Genomic DNA, 22,969 nt, shown 5'->3' on the forward strand with positions numbered 1-22,969 from the left:
CATTCTTGAGTTAATGTGTAACTGAACAGCAACAGCACATAAAAGTGGACGAATATTATTTTTTACTGAGGAGACTGACGGACAGATATGTGGATACTGAACATATCACAGGCAATGTGTATGAAATACTGCAATATAATATCCACTTCTGGTGAAAAAATATTACTCAACTTATTTATGATTATGCTGAGTCTCTCATATCACTTGATTATGATAAGAGAAAGTTCTTGGGCTGGTTTAATACCTAAAAAGTCCACACAGACGTGAGGGGCAGCATACAAATGTTCTAGTCTTTCCTTACATGCTGAAGAAGAAGAAGGATGCCCACAAGCACAGGAAAAAGTACACATGGCACAGCAGAAACTGCACGAGGAAGATGGTGACTAGTGCTGATGCCCCGACTCACTGGTAAGAAAAGGCAGTAAGAGTCAGCTATGTAAGTATTTTGCATTGTTACCCTGAAATAGACATTAGAAAAGATGTTCATACAGGATAATTTGATATAAATGCTTAAACTAATGTAATGAAATAAGGTTGGTTTAACGTTAGTGGGCTACTCATCAACATTCCCAGCATTTCTGTCTGTGTCCTGTTAGCAAAATATAACGTTAAGCTGTCGAATAAGCAGTCTGCCACCACAATGTTGGTGATGTAAGATGAATAATCAAATTAGTATTCATCCAAAATCACCAAATTAGTAAATTGGTGTGAAACTGGATATTCAGAATTGTGTACTTCTTCTGGTATCTGTACCAACTACTAAATTTCTGGTATGATGACGTCCCTGTGAGTTACTACTGTTTATAATTCCAGTGGAGTGTTCAGGGATTCATCTATGCGGATTAGGGATTTTTCTGGTGACTAATTTATTAGTCATTTAAACAATAGAAAAAAATGTGACTAGTTAACTAGTCTAAAAGACAGAAAACCCTCATACTGAGCAAACTTTAAATGGAAGTAGTTACACACTAAAAGAACCTGTGTTGTTTGTATTTAGGATATATGTATATATATATATATATATATATATATATATACACATATATATGTATGACCATTAAAGATGTTACTCGTGAATCAGATCATGTTTAAAATGTTACTGAAACGTGCTGACTAACCTTAGCAGTGCTAGCAGCAGTAGCTGTGGTTTATTTCATGTTAGCAGCCACACCTCGGTACAGAATATGGTTACATGCCCCTTTAGTTGCTTGATTATATCCCGGTTTATCCTGATAAACCATACAGCTGATCCTATTTTACATCGAACACTGCAAAGAGCCCAAACAACAGCACTGTTAGTACAGATGTCGTCTGTTTCCTTTCCTCTAACTTCCCTTCAGACAAAGTGAGTGAGAGATGCTTGTCTTATGCAGGTGTAGCGCAAAGGCAGTCCACCTATACCTGCAGAGAGTGTGTTCTGGGCAGTGTCACAACTATGTGGTACAACCAGTTTGTGGTCCACTCTTGGTCTGTTCGCCAGCCGCGAAGAAGAGCGACGTTATAACATGCAAAGATCTGAAACCGAGTGTTCAAAACACTGAAAAGTGTCCACTGCAGCCACTCTCTGTGCTTTTCATGCTGTATTTTTGATGTTTTTCGTCACTCCCTTCACTTTTCTGCCCCACTTTTTAACCATTCAGCATTCCACCAACGCATAGGTTATCCGTGTCCAGCAACATGCAACTGGTATTTTGAAGGACTACAAAGAAGCACGTTTGCAGAAACCCATCTCCATGTCCACACAGAGACACGTATGCAAACAGACACATTTGTGGGACCATAAATTGCACTAGACGGACCTGCCATGGTGTAGTTGACTATCACATCCTGAATGTGGATAACATGGGATTTTGTTCCCCATTTCTTACTATGGACAGATCAAGATTATATATTAAAAAATCCATGCACACAAGTAGCGTGTTTAAATAAAAGAAAGCAGTGCGCTCAACAAACCAATGATCAGCACTGGCTGATCTGTTATGTGTAACCAGCTACACTGCGACAGTAATCTTTATTAGAAATTGCCAAAAGGCTCTGAAATGACAGTCTGGAGCAAGCAGCAACAGCAGTGAGTTGCCACTGGCTGGTGTCAAGCTAAGTGGGCATGTCAGGCCTGTGCTGTCCTGGCACCTTGCCTGCTCTCTCAGTTGCTCGCTCAGTCCCTAGTGTCCCCAACCCTAAACGGATCCAGTTGCTGTTGCTCAGCTCCAGTGGGGGGCCGATCTGGCTGACTAATAAACCCTTTTTTCTAATGAGGAAAACTCCTCCCCGAATCTCATCAGCGCCTGTGCAAACCCCCATGTGCATATTTCCTCATATTTGCTTGCCTATTTTCTTCCGCCCCGAGGCATATCTTTCACACTTGTCCATTCCACCTCTTCCCCGAGCACCGGTCTCCATCTTTCTGCGTCGTCTCATTTCGGTTCCTGTGCACAGTTTTCACACCGTCTATATCTCACTTCTCTCCCTTACTGACAGCCATTCACCAACTGTTTGCCGTCTCCTTTCTTTTTTCTCTATTCATCATCAGCTCTATTAAAAGCATTTACAATTCGAGCTCTTTGAGCAACTGTTGTGCAACCAAAATATTTTGTGGTGGCTATTTAAATTTGAATGCTGTTGTAGTGTTAGCGACTTGTCCACACCTTCTGTATCTATGTATTACAAGCCTGCTAAATGCTATTTTAATAGCTGACGTAGTGATAAATAAAGAGGTTATCTTTGAAACATTAGTAATCCCTCCTTTTCCCCTTTGCATGACTAAACTAAAAGAGGGAAGGACAGAGGGATGAAAACATGACTCGGGCTTTTCTCAGGGCAGACCTAGTGTTGAAGCTTGTTTAGAGGACACCAGGCAGAGCAGGATGGTTGACCCCATGAGTGCTTGTGAGGATCAAATCTTTTACGATCAGCTCTATCCATTCCCTTGTGTCTCCTTGTGTCATTTTGTCCACAGACAACTTTTCAGTCACGAGAGAAGAGCACAGGTCACACACTTACCAGGCCATCACAATTGCTGATCGCCACAGTGGCTCCTGGTGTGTCTGTGATGTCACCCACATACAAGCATTCATCGTGCAATGGCTCAGAGTACCGGATGCTGTCGTTGTCATCATGCCACTCCATCTTGGCTCCGGGTGCAACCAGCCTGGCATTGTGGCTCAGACGTAAGTGGAACTCCCGGCCGAAGATGGTGACGTTGTAGTAAAGCCTCTCCCGAGGGGGCACAGCTCCTCTTGGTCCTTCCCACTCATCATTGCCTTCTCCTACCTCCCTCCTCCGGCGCCTACGGGACTGCCCTCCTGCCATGCTGCCAGCCGAGACGGCGTGTGACAAGAAGCGGCCCTCTGCGTCCACACTGATCGGCCTAACCAGTCCATACTCCCCCAGGATGTGCTGCAGGGAGTCTAGGAAAAGGACAGGTAAGTTGGGTGGGAGGGAGGAAGGGAATGAGACAAGAGAAGGTGAAAGATGGTAAAAAGCACAAATGTGGGAGGCAGTCAAGAGGGAGAAGTAGAAGATTAAAAAAAAACAGCACAAAGAGGAGGGTACGTCATGGGTGAATAATGGGGGATAAATAGTGGGGAAAATCAGGAGTCATGGGAATGGAAAAAAAGAGGTGGGGGGAGGAAAAAAGGGATTAGGAAAATGTCAAGTTTGGCGAGGAATTATTTATTCCTTATTCCAAGCTGCGGTAAGGGTAGCAGAGTGATAAATAAAAAGTAAAATCAGTAACCTTTCAGACACACACACACACACAGCCCCACCCATGAACCTAGAGGCGACCCCCGTGCTCGGCAGTTTGCGTTTGGAAACGGCAGCCTCAGCAGTGCACGCTGCGCTCCTGACACCTTCTGTTGCCCTTCCACCATCAACGGGAAAGTCAGTACAAGATCAAGGTGCTAATTGCTGCTTTATCACGCTGTTTTATCACCCACAACCTGCCCAAACCGAGAATAAACGGAAAACCTCTATTAAAAACAACAGCAAAACTGATCCAGTAGCTCAGATGCCCCCCGCCGCCGCTGCTTCTTATCAATATGAACTGAAATGCATCTGTAACCACTGTTCTCATGATCACCAATATCTATGATTAAGTGATTATATTTAAACTGTTAGTACAGATAAGCATAAGACACACGTTTTTAACTGATATCAAATGACGATTTCTAAGATTAGAAAGCTCTTTCTCTTTTAGTGACATGTGACACTGACATTACAGGTGCAACCTCGCAGCGCTCATACACTAACACATAGCCTGCACACACTGAGCCAAGGCCACTTTATGGTGTCAGTGCCATTACACAGTCAAACAGTATGTTGCTGTCATCTTGTATATGGTCCCCGGATGCAGTTCCACTTCTTTCTTTCTTTATTTTAATATTTAAGTATCCACCTATAACATCTAATTCATAAAGTTTGCAGACCGATAAAAGCCAAACACACAGTGTAAACATTTCTTCATCCTCCATGTTGGAGGAATGATTTGATAATAGTGTGATCAATAGGCTGACATCCGACTCCAGCGTCCTGTGACAGATCGATAGATGCGACAGCGGCCGAATCGGATAATGTTAGGCTACTTCCCTGCAAAATCCGACAGTAAACCGGTGCATCAGATGCCCTCTTACACCCCAGATAAAATTATACCCTGGACAGGGGGGGCAAATCACAACACTGCTTGCACCGCTGAGGGACCTTCGGAAAGTCCCTTTAAGCACCACAGCAGGACACGGGCTACAGAAGTTGCAAATGCGCACCACAATATCATTTGCAACAAAACTGCAAAAGCGTGGCAAAAATGAAACACAAGCAAGAAGCAGGACAGTGCCTCCCCGCTACGATGAGCTTCCACACTTCCAGTGAGCGCGCGAGAGCCCCCGCGCAGCCCAGCTGATAAGATATGATCAGATAAGGAGAACAACGTAAACACTGACCACGCTCAAGTGGACTCCACTCACCAACGCTACTGGCGATGTAAAGGCCGCTGGTGTGCAGCAGAAAGGCCGGTAGAATAATTAGGACAGTATATCCTGTTGAGAAACCCATGGCAGCTCCGAACTGCGCAGGTGAGAGAGTGGGACTCCGGGCTCCAGTGTGGTGAAGTTCCCCGCCTGGCGCGACCAGCCACGCCACGACAGCAACAGCACAGCAGCCCGCAACTAGACTGCCAAGTGCACCGGGAGAGACGGAGCTCTCCTCCCCTCTCTCTCTCTCTCTTTCTCTCTCTCGCCTCCTCCTCCTCTCCGTCGAGGTCTCTCACTCTCGCTCGCTCACTCTTCTTCGCTCCCTCTCACTCAACTCTTCCCTTCTCTTTCCGCTCTGTCTCTCCTTCTTTCTCCTAACTTCTCTCTTGAATTCTGCGTGCTCCCACTTTTTTTTCTATTTCTCTTACCTCTGACAACTCTCTGAAACTACACACACGCACACGAACAGACCGGCCGCCGGGATCCCACCCACCCCGAGTGTCTCCTCTGTGTGATAAGTGAGGATATGTGAGAGCGGTGGCTGTGCTGCGGCTGCACTGATGGACCGACTGACAGCTTGTTTTAAAAAAAAGAAAGAAAGAAAGAAAGAAGAAGAAGTGCGCTTCATGGCACCTCAAGCGCATGTCACAAACCCGAAGCATTGATTCTTATTTTTTATTTTTTACACTTAGACACCCTTTCCGGGACCATAACTGCTCTTAAACCCTGCACTCCACCGCTCTCGGACGAGCTGCGAACCTCTTCGTAAACTTTGAATATTCCGTTAAGCTTTCTTGTTTTGAGTACGCAGCAGCGCCCCGCGTGGTGTGCTGGTAGAAATGCACTGAGTTTTGCGAGGCCCAAGGGTCTAATTTACAGCCAGGGAAAAAAAGAAGAAGAAGAAAAAAGAAAAGAGAGAAAAGAGAAGCCTTATAGCCATAACCTGCATTGCCCTCATTTAGCACATCATTTACCCTCTTTGACCACTAATCTTCAACTGTTGTAAACATAAATAAGATGCATGAGGTGAACTATAGAAATAAGGCAAACCATTTTTATTTCAAATTCCTTTTTTCCCCTTTTAAGAATAACATTAAGGAGAGGTAAATAAATAAATCTTTAAAATAACATCAAAATCAATTAAGTTAATCTGCTGAGTCGCAAAATAAGCTGAGGTTCAGATTTTCTTTTTTTTAAGGCAGCGGATTTATTTATAGTCTTTAGTTTCTATTCATTTTTATTCTTGTGCCAAGATTTTCAAAGCAACAAAAAGCGATCAAAGAGTTCCAAAGATGCAAAACACTGTTTACTTAGTTCCAAATACTGCAAAACACATCAGATTGAAATGCAAAACAATCAGCGTAATTATAATTGACCATTCCTCCATGATATCATTAGTTTTAAAATATGATCATCTGACTAATATATGTCCTCCTCCACGCGGTCAAACAGCTTCTAACCTCAAGGGCATGGATTTTGGAGTGTGCTGTGGTGTCCTGCACTGGGATGTTGGCAGCAGATCCTTTGGGTCTTGTGGGACGGCTTCCCGCAGATGCTCGATCAAATTGGGATCTGGGGAGTTTGGAGTCTGGATCAATGCCTTGGGCTCTTTGTCGTTTTCCTCAAGCTGTACATGCCTGAGCATTTTTTTTTTTTGCCATATTCCAGCTTCATGCTGCACTTGAACGAGATGGCACAAGTTATTCATTTCACCTTTCAGCGCTTTTGCTGTTGTGGATGATCGTCTAGGTGTGTGTTTTGAGGAGGCCACAGTGATCCTGAGCAGGTGTTAAAAAATGGAATAATTGTGAAAAAAAGAATTACACCAAAGATCAACCAATAAATAAATAATACATCCTAGTTCTTAATTGACTTAACAGACAGTTACTTGTGGGACTCTCAGTACATACAGCTGATTTTTCTTTGTGAAATAGAAAAACATATAGAGGAAAACAGATTTTTACAGAGGTAAAATAATCGGCCTGGATTGCTCTTGGAGTTAAGCCTGTACAGCTGCTTAAAGGTTACACATAACCTCAAATGACAGTATTAATCGTGCAATAGCAGAGATTGCCCACCTGTCTAACAGTAACCCTGTCAGTTGAGAAGGTGCTACTTGCTAGTTTGGATCAGATCTACTGTCCAACAAAAATACCCCAAACAATCAGTAGCCTAACCACCAGTTACAGCAGAGGCTTTCTTTCGCTGCGCCCCTCAGGCTGATCCAATAAAGCATCGTGCATAATTAGATGATGGTATTAATTACTCTTTCTGCAGAAGCTCAGTCAGTGTAGTGCTGCTTGGTTGCAACCTAGAGGCAGACAGGCAGTTTATGTCAGGTAAATAATGGGAAGCCACAGGCAACTGAAAATTGTACATTTTTAACTTTTAAAAAAGTTAATTGTCTGAGTGGCCTTGCCATTAGCGTCTAAAAATATAGGTTAATTAAAATAGCTGTTTTCCTGTTGTAACATTTTTTTTATTATAATATTTCAGATAAAAGGTTCTGTTTAAAACTGCTGTGAATCTGCTGCAGCTCTACTCTAAATATATTGTTACCAAGGTTTTCTTAATAAATGCGCTTCATTGAGGAAATATACTCAGTATAAAGTAAGTGGATTTATATGATTTTGTGCCTTACCACAAATCTGAAATACGAATGATTCGTCTTCAGCTTTCTTTTTATACTTAACAGAAACTCATAGACAACACATATATCACTGAGCCTCTGGCACTGGAGTGAAGTTCACTCTTGATGATTAATAAGTGCTGAACACAGAGCTGTATGGGTCAAATTCTATTAATGATACTGTAATTTCCAATCATTATAAATCGTGATATGAATTGACTTATATGCTTTTTCAGTTTTCCTTGGAGACACTTTGTTCGCTGTAAATTTCGGATGACTACAACATTCGAAAAAGTCACAGCTGCCTGACAAAACTGTCAGCTTCACAAATAAAGTTGCTTACTGTGAGCATTTTAGCATTCTAATTAGTATTTAGATCAAAGCAGTGCTGTGCAAATAGCCTCACAGATCTGCTACAGTGGCTTTTAGACTCTGATTTCTACAAAGATCTGGTAGCTAATTCCACACTCCACTGTGTGTGTGTGTGTCTGTGTGTGCTTATGTGTGTCAGCTTTAAACAAAAAGGCTTAAAGAAAGGAATTTGTTTACGTATCTCCAAGCTTATCAGAGGAATCTTGTTACCGATTAGTACGATGTACCGTGTCAGTCATAATTTGCCCAAATTTAGCTTTTCTCAGTATAGTAAAGATGGCAATATACACTCACCAGACACTTTGAAATGTGCACTTTGCTAGTACTGGACTGTACTGGACCTATTTTTGCCTTCAGAACTGCTTTAATTCTTCATGGCACAGATTTAACAAGATTGTGGAAGCATTCCTCAGAGATTTTGGTTCGTATTGATATGATGGCATCACACAGTTGCTGCAAATCTGTCGGCTGCACATCCGTGATGCGAGTCTCCTGCTCCAACACATCTCAGAGTTGCTCTATTGGATTCTGTTGGAGTTTTAGTGATCATGGAGGCCAATGAAACACTCAATGGTATGTTCAAGAAACTAATCTGAGATGATTTGAGCAGCATTTTCCAATCTTCTGTTGCTCAATTTTAGTGAGGCTGTTTGAACTGTATCCTCAGTTTCCTGTTCTCAGCTGACAGGAGTGGCACACTATGTGGTCTTCTGCTACTGTTGCTCTGCTTCAGTGCTGGATGTGCTGTGCATTCAGAGATGCTTTTCTGCATACCTTGGTTGTAAAGAATGATAATTTGAGTTACTGTTTGAGCTCTATGAGCTCAAAGCAGTCTAGCCGTTCTCCTCTGACCTATGAGATCAACAAGGGATCAGCGCACTGCCACTCACTGGATATTTTTATCTCTTTCAGACCATTTTCTGTAAACCCCAGAGATGGTTTTGTGGGAAAATCCCAGTATGAGCAGTTTGTGAAATACTCAGACCAGCCTATCTGGCACCAACAATCATACCACAGTCACACTTGTTAACTATGTCTACATATCTAAACACAATAAGTTGCTATTATGTGATTGTCTGATTTAATATTTGCATTAAGCAGCAGTTGAACGGGTGTATCTAACAAAACTTGTTCCTTTGGAATCATGAGAAACAGAATTCTTTATTAATCCGAGGAAATTATGTGGTCACAGTTGCCCTATGATAGTAATTAACTAAACTAAATTAAATAATACAATATATTAAAAAGTTTCAAAATATAACAAAATAGTTCTAATTAAAATATCCCACCATTTTGCACAAATTAAATATATCTAGAAATCTGGAAGACTGCTGATGAATGTCCACATAGTCACTGCCTTTGGTTCTGTTTGTGGTTTTCATGCTGTCTGAACTAGATTTTCTTATATTCCGTGTCTTTAGTTACATTGTAAAGAAGCAACTTCAAAATGATTATTCTTAAAAAAAAAAAAAAAAAGCTGAGCTAAACCAAAATGAATCTAAGGCCACCTCATATGTGTAAATGTTATTTTCTGAGCCTGAGAAATAGTGATGTAGGAAGAAACAGAAAAAGTAATGTTAACATTTCAGTGTCTTGCCGCTTGCCGACATAGTCGTGCAGTGCACTGCTTGAAATAATTAGGAAATAGTTTACTTTTGGCAGGACTGCTCACCCTGTCAACAGGATTAGTTAATGAGCAAAATTCATTGGGTAAGTTATTGTTATATGTAACCTTGAAATGGTGTGTGTTTCAGATATGTTTTCTTATTATAATTACATCACAATATTAAAGTTTTTTGTACGAGTATTTTGTACTGTTTCTATGTGAATAAAACATAATAAAGTGATGTCCATAAATTTACAGAAACACCACAGAGGGTAGGAGAAAGGGCAGAGAGCAAGGATGAACAGGAGAGAAATCAACAAAAAATATGAAAAGGATTTTAAAGAAAACATCAAGGACACACGCACAAAAACAAAAAAAACCTTGTTACATCAAAAAGAAAAGCCAACAAAAACTAACATGAGACATGTTAAGGTCAAAAAAGAGAAAGGATAGAGTAAGAGAAGAATAATGCAGAGAGGGGGACGTATCTGGGCCAGCATGAAAGCACGCACATGTAAACACAGTCCAATTATACCTGGAGGTCTTCGCCATGCAAACACACAGTGACCCTCTGCTGAGAGAGAAAGAGTGCGACTGTGTCAGTGTGTGTGTGTATCGCGCAGTGAGAGGTCATCTTTCACCAAGCATCACGGTTACACCTTGGTTCGCAATGCCTGGATCTTCACAAGCCTGTTTGGGTACAGGGGAACACAGATGCACACACACAAAAATACCTCTTTTTCAGGAAAAAGCCACGCCCTGCTTTGCCTCGAGTTCCCACCATAACAACGCACATGCAAGCGTTCCCGATCTACACACCCTGCATGCCAGTCTGTGACCAGTGGACACCCTCCCTCCATATGAACACTTATGCCGTTACCCGCATATACCCGCCACCCTTCACACCATCTCCTCCCGCCCCTCGCTCCTGGTTACTTTGCTGTTGCCATGGAGATACCAAGCCCTGCACCTTGAAAAGTGCACTTCGAAGGAGTCGAGGAGAGACAGACAATAATATCCCTATTTCCAGACAAACAGACACACACACACACGAGCGCACAAACTCTTGTGTTTGTGGAGGTTATTATAACTAGGTTTGGCAGAGCCAGGGTTTGTGTGTGTGTGTGTGCAGGCCCATGTTTGTGTGTTTTTATGGGAGGTGGGTGTTCAGATGTCCATTGCCTGTGCATGTGCAAACAGATTGCGAGTGGAGAAATAGAGATACATGGTCAGACGAGACAAGTGGAGAAAATCTGTTGTGTTCTCAACATGTTGCGCTGTTTCAGGGCTTCATGCATTTAATATAGATTTTAATTACAAATTGTTATATTAGATTACCCCTTCAAGTATCTATCCCCCACTTTAAAGAATTATGGTTATCCCCGGGTAGTGGCATTCAAGTGAATCCTTACTAGATTATTAATACTACATAAAATCATTTAAAAAGATATTCTGGTTTTTGCTCAAATTTGTGTTTTATTGGTCTGACTAAGTGCTGTAAGTGCTGCTTGTACAGTCTGCCTGAGTGTTATGCACCTTTTCTCACTAGCAATTTGATTATGCTGCATGTGTTAAGGGCTATACTGAGTGAGCATATGCTGAAAAGTGTCCTGCAGGGCCACCATTGCCAGTCTCTCCAATGACTCCTGCTGTCCTAGCAAGGTCAGGCAGCAGGCCACCATGTGTCAGCATGTATTAGCATATCTTATGAATGCAAGGACAGGTGTTTCCAGCGTCTCAAAGAGGTTACATGATGAGGCATCAAAGCCCCATGACAGCACATCAAGCCAAAGCCATGAACTCGGACACAGGTGTCTCCTGAAAGTCGATTGTCATAACTCTACATGGAAATTAATGTGTGATTGTATGCATTTGTGTATAAAAAGGCAGGTGTTAACAGTGCATTGCTATCATATAAGTTCTCATAGCTTATAGTTGCATTTCATGTGTAGACTATGAGGAATATAAGGAGTTACTGATGAACCTCAAAAGCCCAGAAGAAAATGAAAACTCACATCAATGATTTGATTTGCTTTGGTGCCACAGTTTGTCTGTACTAATACGCAGTGGAAGTAAAAAGGAAGTAAAAAAAAGACTCTGCACAGGCATGTGAAAAACTAACTACACCTTACTGCTTCCATAGGATTTGAGGGGACAAGTAGGATCCAGGTGCTGCCCATCAAAACCACTTGATTAACTGATCCTCAGCAAGTGTGACCAGCTTTTAAAAGTACAAGTTCTGACAGGTTGCTGGTCTCAAAAATTGAACGCTTCACAGGTGTGGCTGTCCTAGAAAATTCTTCCCAAGGTCAGACCAGGCAATGCTCAGAGAAACTGCAAAAAACCCAGTGATGACCATTGTCTTTTGGACCACAGTGGAGATGTACACACATGATGTGCACTTTTTTTCACATGACTGCATAGACCATGGCAGCTGAGGCGCCGATCAAAGCTGTAATATAGCTTGTGCATTTATCATCAATAGTGTTTTTATCAGTCATGGCACCAACTATGCCAGATACAACATGAAAGGATGAGCTTGGGTGGAGGCTGGATTCTCCATCACCATGCTAGACATCTCAAAATGGGCCTGTGCCAAGCTTGACTTCATTGCCTACCTGAAATAACCCTTTGCACAGTTCAGCCAATGAGGGTGTCTACATTCAACACACAACAAAAAACCTATGGTATAGTAGGATTAAATGCAAAATATTGAGAGAACACAAAAGTACTCAGCGGTGGATACACCAATACAGCTCATACTCTTTCCTAAGATTTTTTCCTTTAAATTTTTATGCTTCAACACTAAAGCAAACTGACTGATTTTGTCAATACCTTTCACAATGCCAATCCACTGCAGGACCCTCTTCAGGTGTGTGTTTAGTTTGGCAAATACACACAAGGGCATGCACGCACAAACACACAAATGCAAGCCTTTGCTATCGTGCACCATATGTTATCTAAGCTCTCAGTGGGTGCCTGTGGCCTATTTCCCTTTACTGCCCTTAACTGATCTGATGGGCCTGGATGCCCTCTCAGATAACTGATCACTGTGGAACTGGAGCATGGAGGTGCCTTTTGTTTTTCAACTAATACCCAGCTCCTATCTCTGTGTGTGTTTTACTAACATTACAGCATTGTTACGTTAAAAAAAAAGTTTTTGTTGCAAGAAAAAAACTAAAGAAAATAATTCTTAATAGCTGATGGGGAAATAAGCTGTTTTGTTTTCAGTACTTCTCTTTACCAGCCCTAAATTAATATTTCTTAATCTTCATCCCACATAAGAAGATTAGGAGGATTTTTTTTCTGGATAATTTTAATCTTTGCCTAGACCTGGCTTGTGCCAGTGACCAGGGCAATAGGCAACTCGAAATGGGCCTGGATGATCGAGGGCAGTCTGGCTTTTAATTCCAACAGTGCCTCATCCCACACAGAGGGAGCCATGCCAGCAGAGACAGATTCTGCTCCCTGACCTCAGTGGCACAGTGGTCACTGATTTTATCCTGACCACAGGAAGCTCAATGTCCTGCCCAAGAATGAGTACTATTGTAGTACTATAATTATCCATGGGAGTTTGTATGTGTTTGTGAGATTTAGGAAAGAAAGAAAAGGGGGGGAAGTCAAGAAAGAAGGAAAAAGAAAGAAAAATCCATGTCTGTTTGGGGAAAAAAAAGCATTGAAATGTCTGAATTGGGTTCTTTTTTAAGGCTCCTATGACAGGATCAGGTCATCGAGTAGACAAAGGTGATATGCTGGAAGACAAAGGCAGAAAATCTTCCCCTGCTCTGCAGCTCGAAGGCTGACAGCTGTGGAATCTTTGTCACTCAGTAAATCACTAACTGTTTAACTGCTTGCCTGTTTTCTCAGTTACTGTTTGTCCTTCCCTTTTAGCAACAGGCACTCCACCTGCTTTACCGCCTGTCAGAACATTTGATCATCCCCACCCCTTCACTCAGCTCCCCTGTATAGAAATATCAATATTCAGAATTCACTCTGTAGCCAGATTGCCATTGTGTGTTTACTTTAACACTGCAAGCTTATTTCCTACCTCTGTGCCTGTCTGATTACCTGATCTGACATTTTATTTGCTTCTCTCTCGGTTTCAGTTCCCTGTCTATAAGTAAGAATTTAGCTGATTGCCAGTCTGAGCCTTTTCGTGTCTTTGCTTAAGCTGTGATAGTAAATGGAGGCTGAAAAGTGTACTTTGTATGAATTTTATAGCAGACAATAGCAGCCCTAAATGGCAAATCCAGCTGAAGATGGTAATTAAGTCACCCAATATAGCCAATATAACTTTAATTCATGCTGTTTTACCCATTTCTATACAAGAAAGAAGAAAATGCCAATTTCCAGTACAATAAACAGTCTTCTTTTTTTTTTCAAAACTGTGCCAAACAAATTATTTGGATAAAATTTATCTTTTTTTTTAATTTATAAAATCTATTTCCAACTTGCCACAAGAGTTCTTTTCCCCCCCATGGTTAATTATATTTATTATATTTCAATATTCAACAACATCATATCTGCAACTCAACTAACGCCTGTGCTTAGAGAGCCCTGTAGGCCTCACAAATTTATCTGCAATATGCAGGGCAGTCGTTTATGTAAATTTGTGCTTGTAGCATTTTTTCTCTGCAATTAAGCCATGCTTGCAAATCCCCTCTGTAGAACAGGGCAGAGTGATCATTCTGGACTCAAAAGTTCAGGTTCAGAGTTTGATGGGAAAACAGTTAATTGTTATTGGTCTCTTCAAACAGTAGTTTGAGGTTTAAAGTATTCCTTCAGAGGATTTAAAGAAAATAACGTTGACACGAGCTGCATTTAGTTACCTGTTTCAGTGTGAAGGAGTGTTTATAGGAAGAATGTCTGGCTAGCATTTCTGTAAAGTGGACAAAGCAATTTTTGGCCACAATGCTGCTGCTAAGATGGGATATTCCCTCAGAGGAACATCTAGCTCTCTAAAGAATAAGAGTTATGATTGCATGGTCACACATGTACACACACACACACACACACACTCATAGGCATGCATGCGTACTGTAGGTACATTATCAGATCTGCAGAGAGCAAGAGGCCAAGAAGGCCTTTCTTCTCCTCTCGTGCATAGTGTGAGTTCAGGGTCGAGGCTGGTGCAGTCACATCCCGCTCTAATGGTGCAACATTGGCGTTACAGTCTCATGAGAATATGATGATGCAGTATTGTTTCATTATTGTAGGGGATTTTTTCAGTGATGCTGTGGACTCTATTACTTCTTACTTCTGACTTCCTGTTAATCAAATGCTTAGTTTATTTCAACATATAGGGTGTCAGGCAGCTTTAATCATTATCCAGATAATGGAGTGTGTGAAGGTGTTAACAAATGAGACGCTTTGGAAGTTGTATTGAAGGAGTCTGCTGATCCTGCTTGAATCCACGATTTGTTTAGTGTTTCCAAATAAAATGCAGAGAGGAGTCACAGAATGATCCACTTTAACCAATGTTTTCTTTCTTAATGAAAATTACTAAAAAAAAATAATAAAAAAAGATCATTTCAATTCTTGCTAAAGTCTGAACGCTCTGTGACACATGCAAATATAGACAATAGTTATGCATTAGAGTGTGAGCTGTGTGTAAAACAAGCAGGACTGGTGGGTGTTCCCTGTTGTCTTAACCCCAGTTGCAGTTTCAGCAGGGCCAGCGGTCCAAGGTCAAAGGATAAACGATTTAGGGTGTCAGGGTGAGCACTGGAAGTGGCTAGCTGACAAATTAGGGCATCGGTAAGGAGAGAGAATGATGGATTGAGGACTAGACAGAGAAAAGGCGACCATCTATGTAATGACAGAAAGAGCAAGAGATGTGGAGGAAAAAAAAAAAACAATATAGGGGAGACCGAGTGGCCAGTTGAAGTATGTGAGGGTGGTGCAGGACATGTATAAGGGCAGTGAGACAGTGGTGAGCTGTGCACTAGGAGACAGATGGGTTCAAGGTGGAGATGGGATTATATCAGGGATCATATCTGAGTTCCTCCTTTTTTTGATGTTGGACAGGTTGGCAGAAGAGATCAGACAGGACTCTCTTTGGACTATGGTGTTTGCAGATGACACTGATCTGTAGTGAAAGTATGAAACAGGTGGAAGAGAGCCTGGGGAGGTGGAGGTATGCTGTGGAGAGAAGAGGAATAAAAGACAATAGAAGCAAGACAGAATACATGTCTGTGAATCAGAGGGCGACATGCAAGGAGAAGAGGCAGTGAAAGTGGATGATTTTTAATACCTGGGTAAACCATTCAAAGCAATGGACAGTGCACAAGGGAGCACAGGAAGGATGATGTGAGCGAAAGTGTCAGGGGTGATTTGTAACACATTTTGTAAGCATAGCTGCAAGAGCAAAACGCAAGGTTTAAAAGATAGTAGTGAGACCTTATGTAATGTATGGTTTGAGACAGTGTTACTGAGAAAAAGACAGGAGGCCAAGGTGGAAGTGGAATAGTTGGAAACGATAACATTTTTAAATTGGGAATGCCGACAATGAGCAAGATTAGAAATCAGTACATCAGAGGGACAGCTCAGGTTGAGAGGGTTTGGAGGCAATGTTAAAGAAGCAAAGAGATGGTTTGGATATGTGCAGAGAAGGGATCGTGGATATAGTGGGCAAAAGATGTTGAATACTGAGCTGCCAGGCAGGAGGACAAGAGGAAGACCTCAGAGGAGATTTAACGATGTAGTGAAGGAGGATGTGCAGAGAGTTGGTGTGACAGAGAATGGCAGAAGGCAGATGATTTGCTGTGGGGACCCCTAAAGGGGGCACCTGAAAGACAGTTAATACCTTTCATTTGAGCAGATTATGAAAAAAAAAAAGTTTCTAGAAAAGGTTTGTTCACTTTATTATGAATGATCGTGAATGAAAAGTAAGCTGTGTTATTCTGATGTTTCCAGTTCACTATTTACCAGAAAAACTGAGACACATGGAAAACATAGCTGTGAAACACATGTCAATGGATGCGGTAGAAAATGTAATCACATTTGACTCAAAATATGTGATACTAATTATGTATTTACATTATTCACTTGTTTGGCTAAGAGTTAGCTTCCACATTTAAACAATGCTTTATCCACGTGAATGCAGAAAAGAACAAGAGTACATTAGAGCTTTATTGATGAAGTGCCTATCAAACCATAAGAGTAAGTGCACATTCGTATTTTGGTTCTCTTAGCATCACGAGCCACATTTTTAAAGTGAAGTCATAAAAGAAGAATGACCACTCTCTTCTTCCAGCGGATATTTATAGTGTCTCAAAAGACTAATAACTTCCACCATGACCAGACACCCACCACATGGAATACATCAGAACGGATTCCGATCTCCATAATTATTATATTCTGACAAACACACGCACTCACTACAACAAACACAATTGTACAGAAACCAACTATCTGTTCTTTTCTGCTATTTTAGGTATGCAAAACATGGCAAGAGTGGGAAGAAAAAGACCTTAGAAGAGGAAGAAGACAAGTCATATCAAGTCCAACCACAATTAAAAAAATTGGAAGACAGCAAGCTATCAGAGCGTGGTGAACAACTCGATGTTCCAATCCATATTTGTCTCCGTATTATAAATACTTATCCCTGGATTAACACAGCTAAATGTAAAATGTGTCATACTATTATTGCTTTGATAGTAAAACATAATCACTGCTCTAATCCTAATTAAGCTTGTGGCATGTTTTGATAGCATTTCAAAATAGTAGGACACTCACATTACACATTGAGCCATATTTTGAATACCAGAGAAGAACATTTCATAAGGACAATCAAACACAGTGATGCTGGTGTTCACCACACAGAGCCACAAGAGAGAAGGACCAGAGCTGAAAAGTTCCTTAGAGTTGATTAAGTGTGTTTTTCAGTCATTACATATATTCGGTTTTAACTACAATATCTTACATTAAACTCGAACAAAGTTCCACCAACAAGCAAACAACAACAAATAAACAAGTGTTATATGTGCATGATTCATACAGGACTGATGGATAAACACTACGCCAAAGTAAAGCAGAGCTTATCCTCATTGCGCAGTGGTGTCCAAATCAAGGCATCTGGGCCTTTCCCATTCATACCAATGCTACTAATATTTACGCTTCACTTTTGTTTTTCATAGCTCTTTTCATTTATTTTGAGTGTGCTGTTTAATATTTTCACATTAACACTGGATTGAGTATTAATTTCATGTGAATAGAGTAGCTCCCAACAATAATAACAGAGCAAATTACCAGCCAATTCTGCAGCTCCCCTTAGATCTGCGTTCCAACACCCAGACTACAAAACTATTTAGTATGTCAGAATAAGATTTAGTATGCCTTCAGTAGGCCACACCTGGCCTCTTGCTCCAAAGTCTGTTTCTTATCTTACTAAACCGACTGAGTCAGACTACAAGTGCTGCTGTTTGATGTTTACAATACAGCAGAGAGGTGATTCTGATGTGTAAGAAACATCAGGTATTTACATTAAAAACATGCATTTATACAGCATTCTGATTCAAAGCTATGTATTAGATGAATTAGCTGTTATGCTCTTTTTTAAAAAGGGGAGAAGAAGCAAGAAGGAGTGCAGTTTTTCCTGCCATACTGTACCAATGCCAGTTTTTAAATGAGGAAATAATGTAGGTCTTGATTGATGGGTTTATATATCTAGAAACAAGTTTACAGCAGAAATTTTCTTTTAAATTACTGTGAAACATAGTTTTATTAAATAGCTCTATATAGCATAACCTTCAGATCAATCTATCAACCCTGAAAAGAGGTCAGAGGTCAAATGTGACATGATATTTTACTACGACGATACACAGGACAATTGTAAAAATCACTGTTTTCGAATTATAAGGTTTTTTGTCCATTTTCAATCAATAAATCATTAAGCTGACCTCGATGACCCAATTATTAATGGACTGTTAACATGACCCCTACAAAGTTTTATTAGAATTCATTCACTTTTACTGACGTAATGAAAGAATGACACGCACACAGGTGAACACTGCCAAAAAAAGAATCCTTCACAGAGGTAGAAATATTTATCAAAGGATTTACTTTAACAGAGCGGTGAAACAGTCCCTGTCTTTACTCTTTAAGATGCCCTTTTAATACACAGAGCTACTAATTAAACTCAGATGTTGTACCAGGTGTGTGGGTTTTTTTTTTTTAGCATTACTCAACTTTTCCAGTCTTTTTTTGGTGATGTCTTCTTTCCACATCCTTTGAACACATTAAATTCCAACTGAGCATGAAGTTAAAAAACAACACAAAAACAAACTTAAATCACTGTTTTGATTAATTTAAAAAAAAGTATCTATTATCCCCACATTTTGTAAACTCGGTTGTACAAACAGCTAAAAACACTATTATCCAAAAACATGTACAATCGTATGAGTAGTACATTTTCTTTCATAAGTTGGTAACTTTGTGTGATTGACATAAAACTACACTTCAAAAAATCACTACCACAACCATTTTCTTCGCTTTATATAAATCACTTCTAAAAACAATGCAATGCTTTATATCCCTTTTGCAGCATGGCGTGTTTCCTCTTATGTGTGCGCGCTTACGTGTGAGTGTGTGCAGCACAGAAACGCACCCCAACACAATTTAATTTGGTTTAATCTCAGCCCTTCCACTGGGAACGCAACATATAATTAAACTTTATGGAACTGCCCCGCAGCTCATGCGGAGAAGCAGATTGTCTCAAATACACCGACTCACTGAGGATGCAAAATAATTTGTGTCGATGCATAATCAAATCATTATATAACTTACGATTTCGAATTCAACACCTAAAATAAATATTGGTAAATCCTGAGGACACGCGGTTCATAAATGAACAAACAGCATGACTAATCGCATAAACCTATAATACATCTTTCCATTACATCAAAGTGCATGGATTTCATTGATTTGATTCTGCGCTTCATTATTTTTCAATGTATGTGGGAAACCACTGAGGATGCAATAACACCAGTTATTAGAACAGTACACAGAAATTGGTTCTGAATAGTTTTTATCTAACTCTCATCCTGTCTGTGCATAGCGCTTGAGTGTTACATTGCACTTTTTTTTTTTTTTTTTTAGTATATAACATGGTGATCTGTTTTGCTGGATCGGGCTTAGCAAGGTAGATTTTTATTGGACTTTCCATGGAAAAGGAGAGGTAATGCCCCAGTGAAACTGGGCTCTGGGTCTTAAGGCATCGCCTCAGAGATGGAGGACGATCAACTGTGCACAAACATGTGGATCAAACGTTGTGTAACCTGTAGATGCACATGTGTTGCACCACAAGCAGATTCCAAACACATGAGAGAAAAAGCTGGTTTATACATGATTTCATCCACCACTTGGAGACTCGTACCGAGTAGCTGGTGTGTTTTCTGCAGCTTAGGGGAAAGCCAGGGGTGTTTTGTTGATGCATCTTTCTGTATCTACCTTGTATGTGGAACAAAGGCCTGCTCCCCCGAGACCTCCCACATATCCCACTCCTCTTCTTCTCTGACCTAATTTACCTGATTGATTTCCACCCAGCTGGCCACTTGTGTAACAAGAACAGTTCTGAGGTGTTTTCCTGCACATGTGTACGGTCAAGCTGATCTAGGTTAAGGTTTAAGGTTAAGGTTTAAAGTTCCTCTTTTACCCGAGCCTTGTAAAGTATAAAGTTGCAAAGTATATCACGAGGTAAGACATGCGTGTTCCTCTCTTTTCCCCACTTCTCTTCTATTTTGACGGATTTTTTGTCGAATGTTTTGCTCCTTTCTTGAAAATCCAGCCAGCATAAATTACCTTTGACAGCTGACAGTGCAGTACAACAACATCTTCTGCAGAGATGTTACGAATTCAACAGATTTTGTAGACAAGTCATTTTCCCAAGCAACATGACTCTTTCTCTTCTTCTCCAAGTAACATTAGTGCAGTTCATCTGGGTCCCACATACACATGCATACACACACAATAACAGAGTGTACTGCCAGTACTTCTTCTAACACTCCCTCCGTGTCCCCCTGGCCTTGCAAAGTCTGTTTCTCACACGACCACACTATTAATAAATTCTCTTTTCCCTGCCTTCTCTGTCACTCCTATTTGCTCCACCCCTGGCTTTCAGGCAATTCCCAAATAATACCGATACATTTCTAACATAATGTTAATTTATTGCTTTTGCTTCAGGCAGAATTTGGAAGTCACACATGAAGTTTAAGCTGCACTGCACTGACTAGGTGAGAAAAGCATAGAGACATAAAGATTTTAGGTTTAGGAACTGATTGAACTTTTGACCTGAGAAAGTCTGAGACATATGAGCACATCTGCTGTGTGAGGACTCAAAACATTACTTTCATTGCAGATAAAGTGAAAGCAAGGCAAGCAGCACTGTTTCTGTGTTTGATATAGCATAATAAGTGATTAAAAAGTAAAAGTTATCACTGAGGTTTTTCAACTGTGGGAGAAGAGGAATCTGCCCAACAGTGTGGCCTGAAATACTGCATCCAAGATGAATTTAAGTAAGTGTGGGAGTCCTTTTTCGTTTCTGTAGTGTCTGCACTATACCCACCAAAGAAGTTTTACGATCCCGGATTTCTCTAAAATACGTCTAGTGGTGCAAGAAAACCTGGAAATTGAAGTAAAAAGACACATTTTACAAGAGGTTAAACTTTTCATATAAAAAGGGGGAAATCCAGATAAGGACTATTTGTAACATCTCCCTGTGTGGGGTGTTTGCACAACTACAGCAAGGAAGGTCAAGTTTAAGGCCAAAAGTCTATCTGTGTAAAACACTCACAAAGGACCATTTCCATGTTGGTTTGTTCTTCCCCAAAGGTTTGTTGATGTGGTGATCTGTTTAAACCGTGTATGTTTGTTTGACCGTTCATGTTTCTTACCAAGTAATAATGTTTTATAGCAAAGTCAGTTTTCAGAGTTCAGCACTAAATTTTTTTGAATGTTTCAGTTTTTCTCATGCATTTTCTGAAAGCATTGCTCAATTTGTTAAAACGTCAGATATGAATATGAACACTCAGAGACATGAACCTCAGAAATTTCCATTAAAGTCTTCATTCAAAACATGGTGCTTTAAATTTAAATTTCTGAATAACACACACACATAAACCAACAATTACTTAACAGACACTTGTAAAAAAAAAAAAAAAAAGTACAGAAAATGGGTTTTTCGTTTGTTTGTGTTACACTATGCTTTACACATCGTAACCTGATGTATAGCGAGTATATTGGGACCAAATACAAAGCAAACAGGGGAGAATTTCAGCTTCTGTGAAAGCCTGCGCTGAGATTATCCCATGAACTGAGGGTTCATGTGACACAAATGATAATCAGAAGTGGAAGGCTAGCTTACTGTTGCTGTTTGTGGGCAGCTGGGATTTAATTTAACTTCACTTTTAAATAAAGACAACAAAAACAAAGAGTTCTTAGAGAAAAATAAGTAAACTTTTCAATGACTGATAAGTTCTGAAAAATCTCATTACAAATGTAGTTCTTTTATTGGCTCTTGTGGGACAATATTTTAATATTTGTCCATATTTACATATTTACAGTCTGAGTACATCAGAAGGTTTGATAGTTACAAAGTAAACAAACAAAAACATGAGAATATATTTTATATTTTACAATATAGCTCTAGAAACACAGCTAGATTTGTTAAGTGTGAACACTTCAACACAACCAACAACAGAAGATGATTACTTACACTTTCTTATTTCCGTATACTACAGTGTTACTTAAATGGAGACTGGCTGAAATCCATCTAACCATCAATCCATTTCCTTGCAGTTATCCAGTTCCCAGACATTGCAGTTAAAAGGCAAGGTAAACCCTTGACAGGTGGCCAATCCCTTACAGGGTCATCACAGAGAGGCGGACAACTATTCACACTCGCACCTACCATCAATTTGGAATCACCCGCAAGCATGTCATTGGACTGTTGGGGGAAGCTGGATTACCTGGAGAGAACTCATGAGCTGAAAGTCATTGGAGACAGTTGTTTGACTAGCTCATACACTTGGATCACCCTCTTGCTCATCGTCTTCATCCTCACCCTTCTCCTGACTCACTCCTACTTTCTGTATCTGCAAATACAGTGCAGTCAGTAAAGTCATAACATAAAATGATGACGTTGAAATGTTTGCTTACTGAAGCACATGTCTATGTCTTTCTGTCCAAAGGCTTTAGCCACATCAGAGTTTTGCAGGGCAATCAGTGGTACTAAAAAGAAACTAATTAGGTTAACTGGCAACACGTCAACAACATGAGCATCTTAGACAGATGAAGATGGCCACAGGTACACCAATCTGCAAAAAACAAACAACTGGATCTACAAATTGAGGAACAATTTCAAAACAAAATTGTGAAAACCTATTTTCCACAGTACAC

General features: G+C 40.4%; 1 protein-coding gene across 2 annotated transcripts in view; it reads right to left on the reverse strand.

Annotated features, from left to right (window-relative positions):
* LOC134640529 (A disintegrin and metalloproteinase with thrombospondin motifs 2-like) overlaps positions 1 to 5,157 on the reverse strand; it is a 136,276-nt gene extending 131,119 nt beyond the window's left edge. For both annotated transcript variants that reach the window (XM_063492401.1, XM_063492409.2), the window contains exons 1-2: positions 4,962 to 5,157; positions 3,001 to 3,407 (exon numbers count right to left, since the gene is read on the reverse strand). In XM_063492401.1, coding sequence (XP_063348471.1) covers positions 3,001 to 3,407; positions 4,962 to 5,049 — 495 coding nt within the window. In that variant the 5' untranslated portion in view covers positions 5,050 to 5,157. The remainder of the gene's footprint in view (positions 1 to 3,000; positions 3,408 to 4,961) is intronic.
* Positions 5,158 to 22,969: the final 17,812 nt, after the last annotated feature.

This window comes from Pelmatolapia mariae, linkage group LG2 (genome assembly GCF_036321145.2).
Source record: "Pelmatolapia mariae isolate MD_Pm_ZW linkage group LG2, Pm_UMD_F_2, whole genome shotgun sequence".
NCBI classification, from domain to species: Eukaryota; Metazoa; Chordata; class Actinopteri; order Cichliformes; family Cichlidae; genus Pelmatolapia; species Pelmatolapia mariae.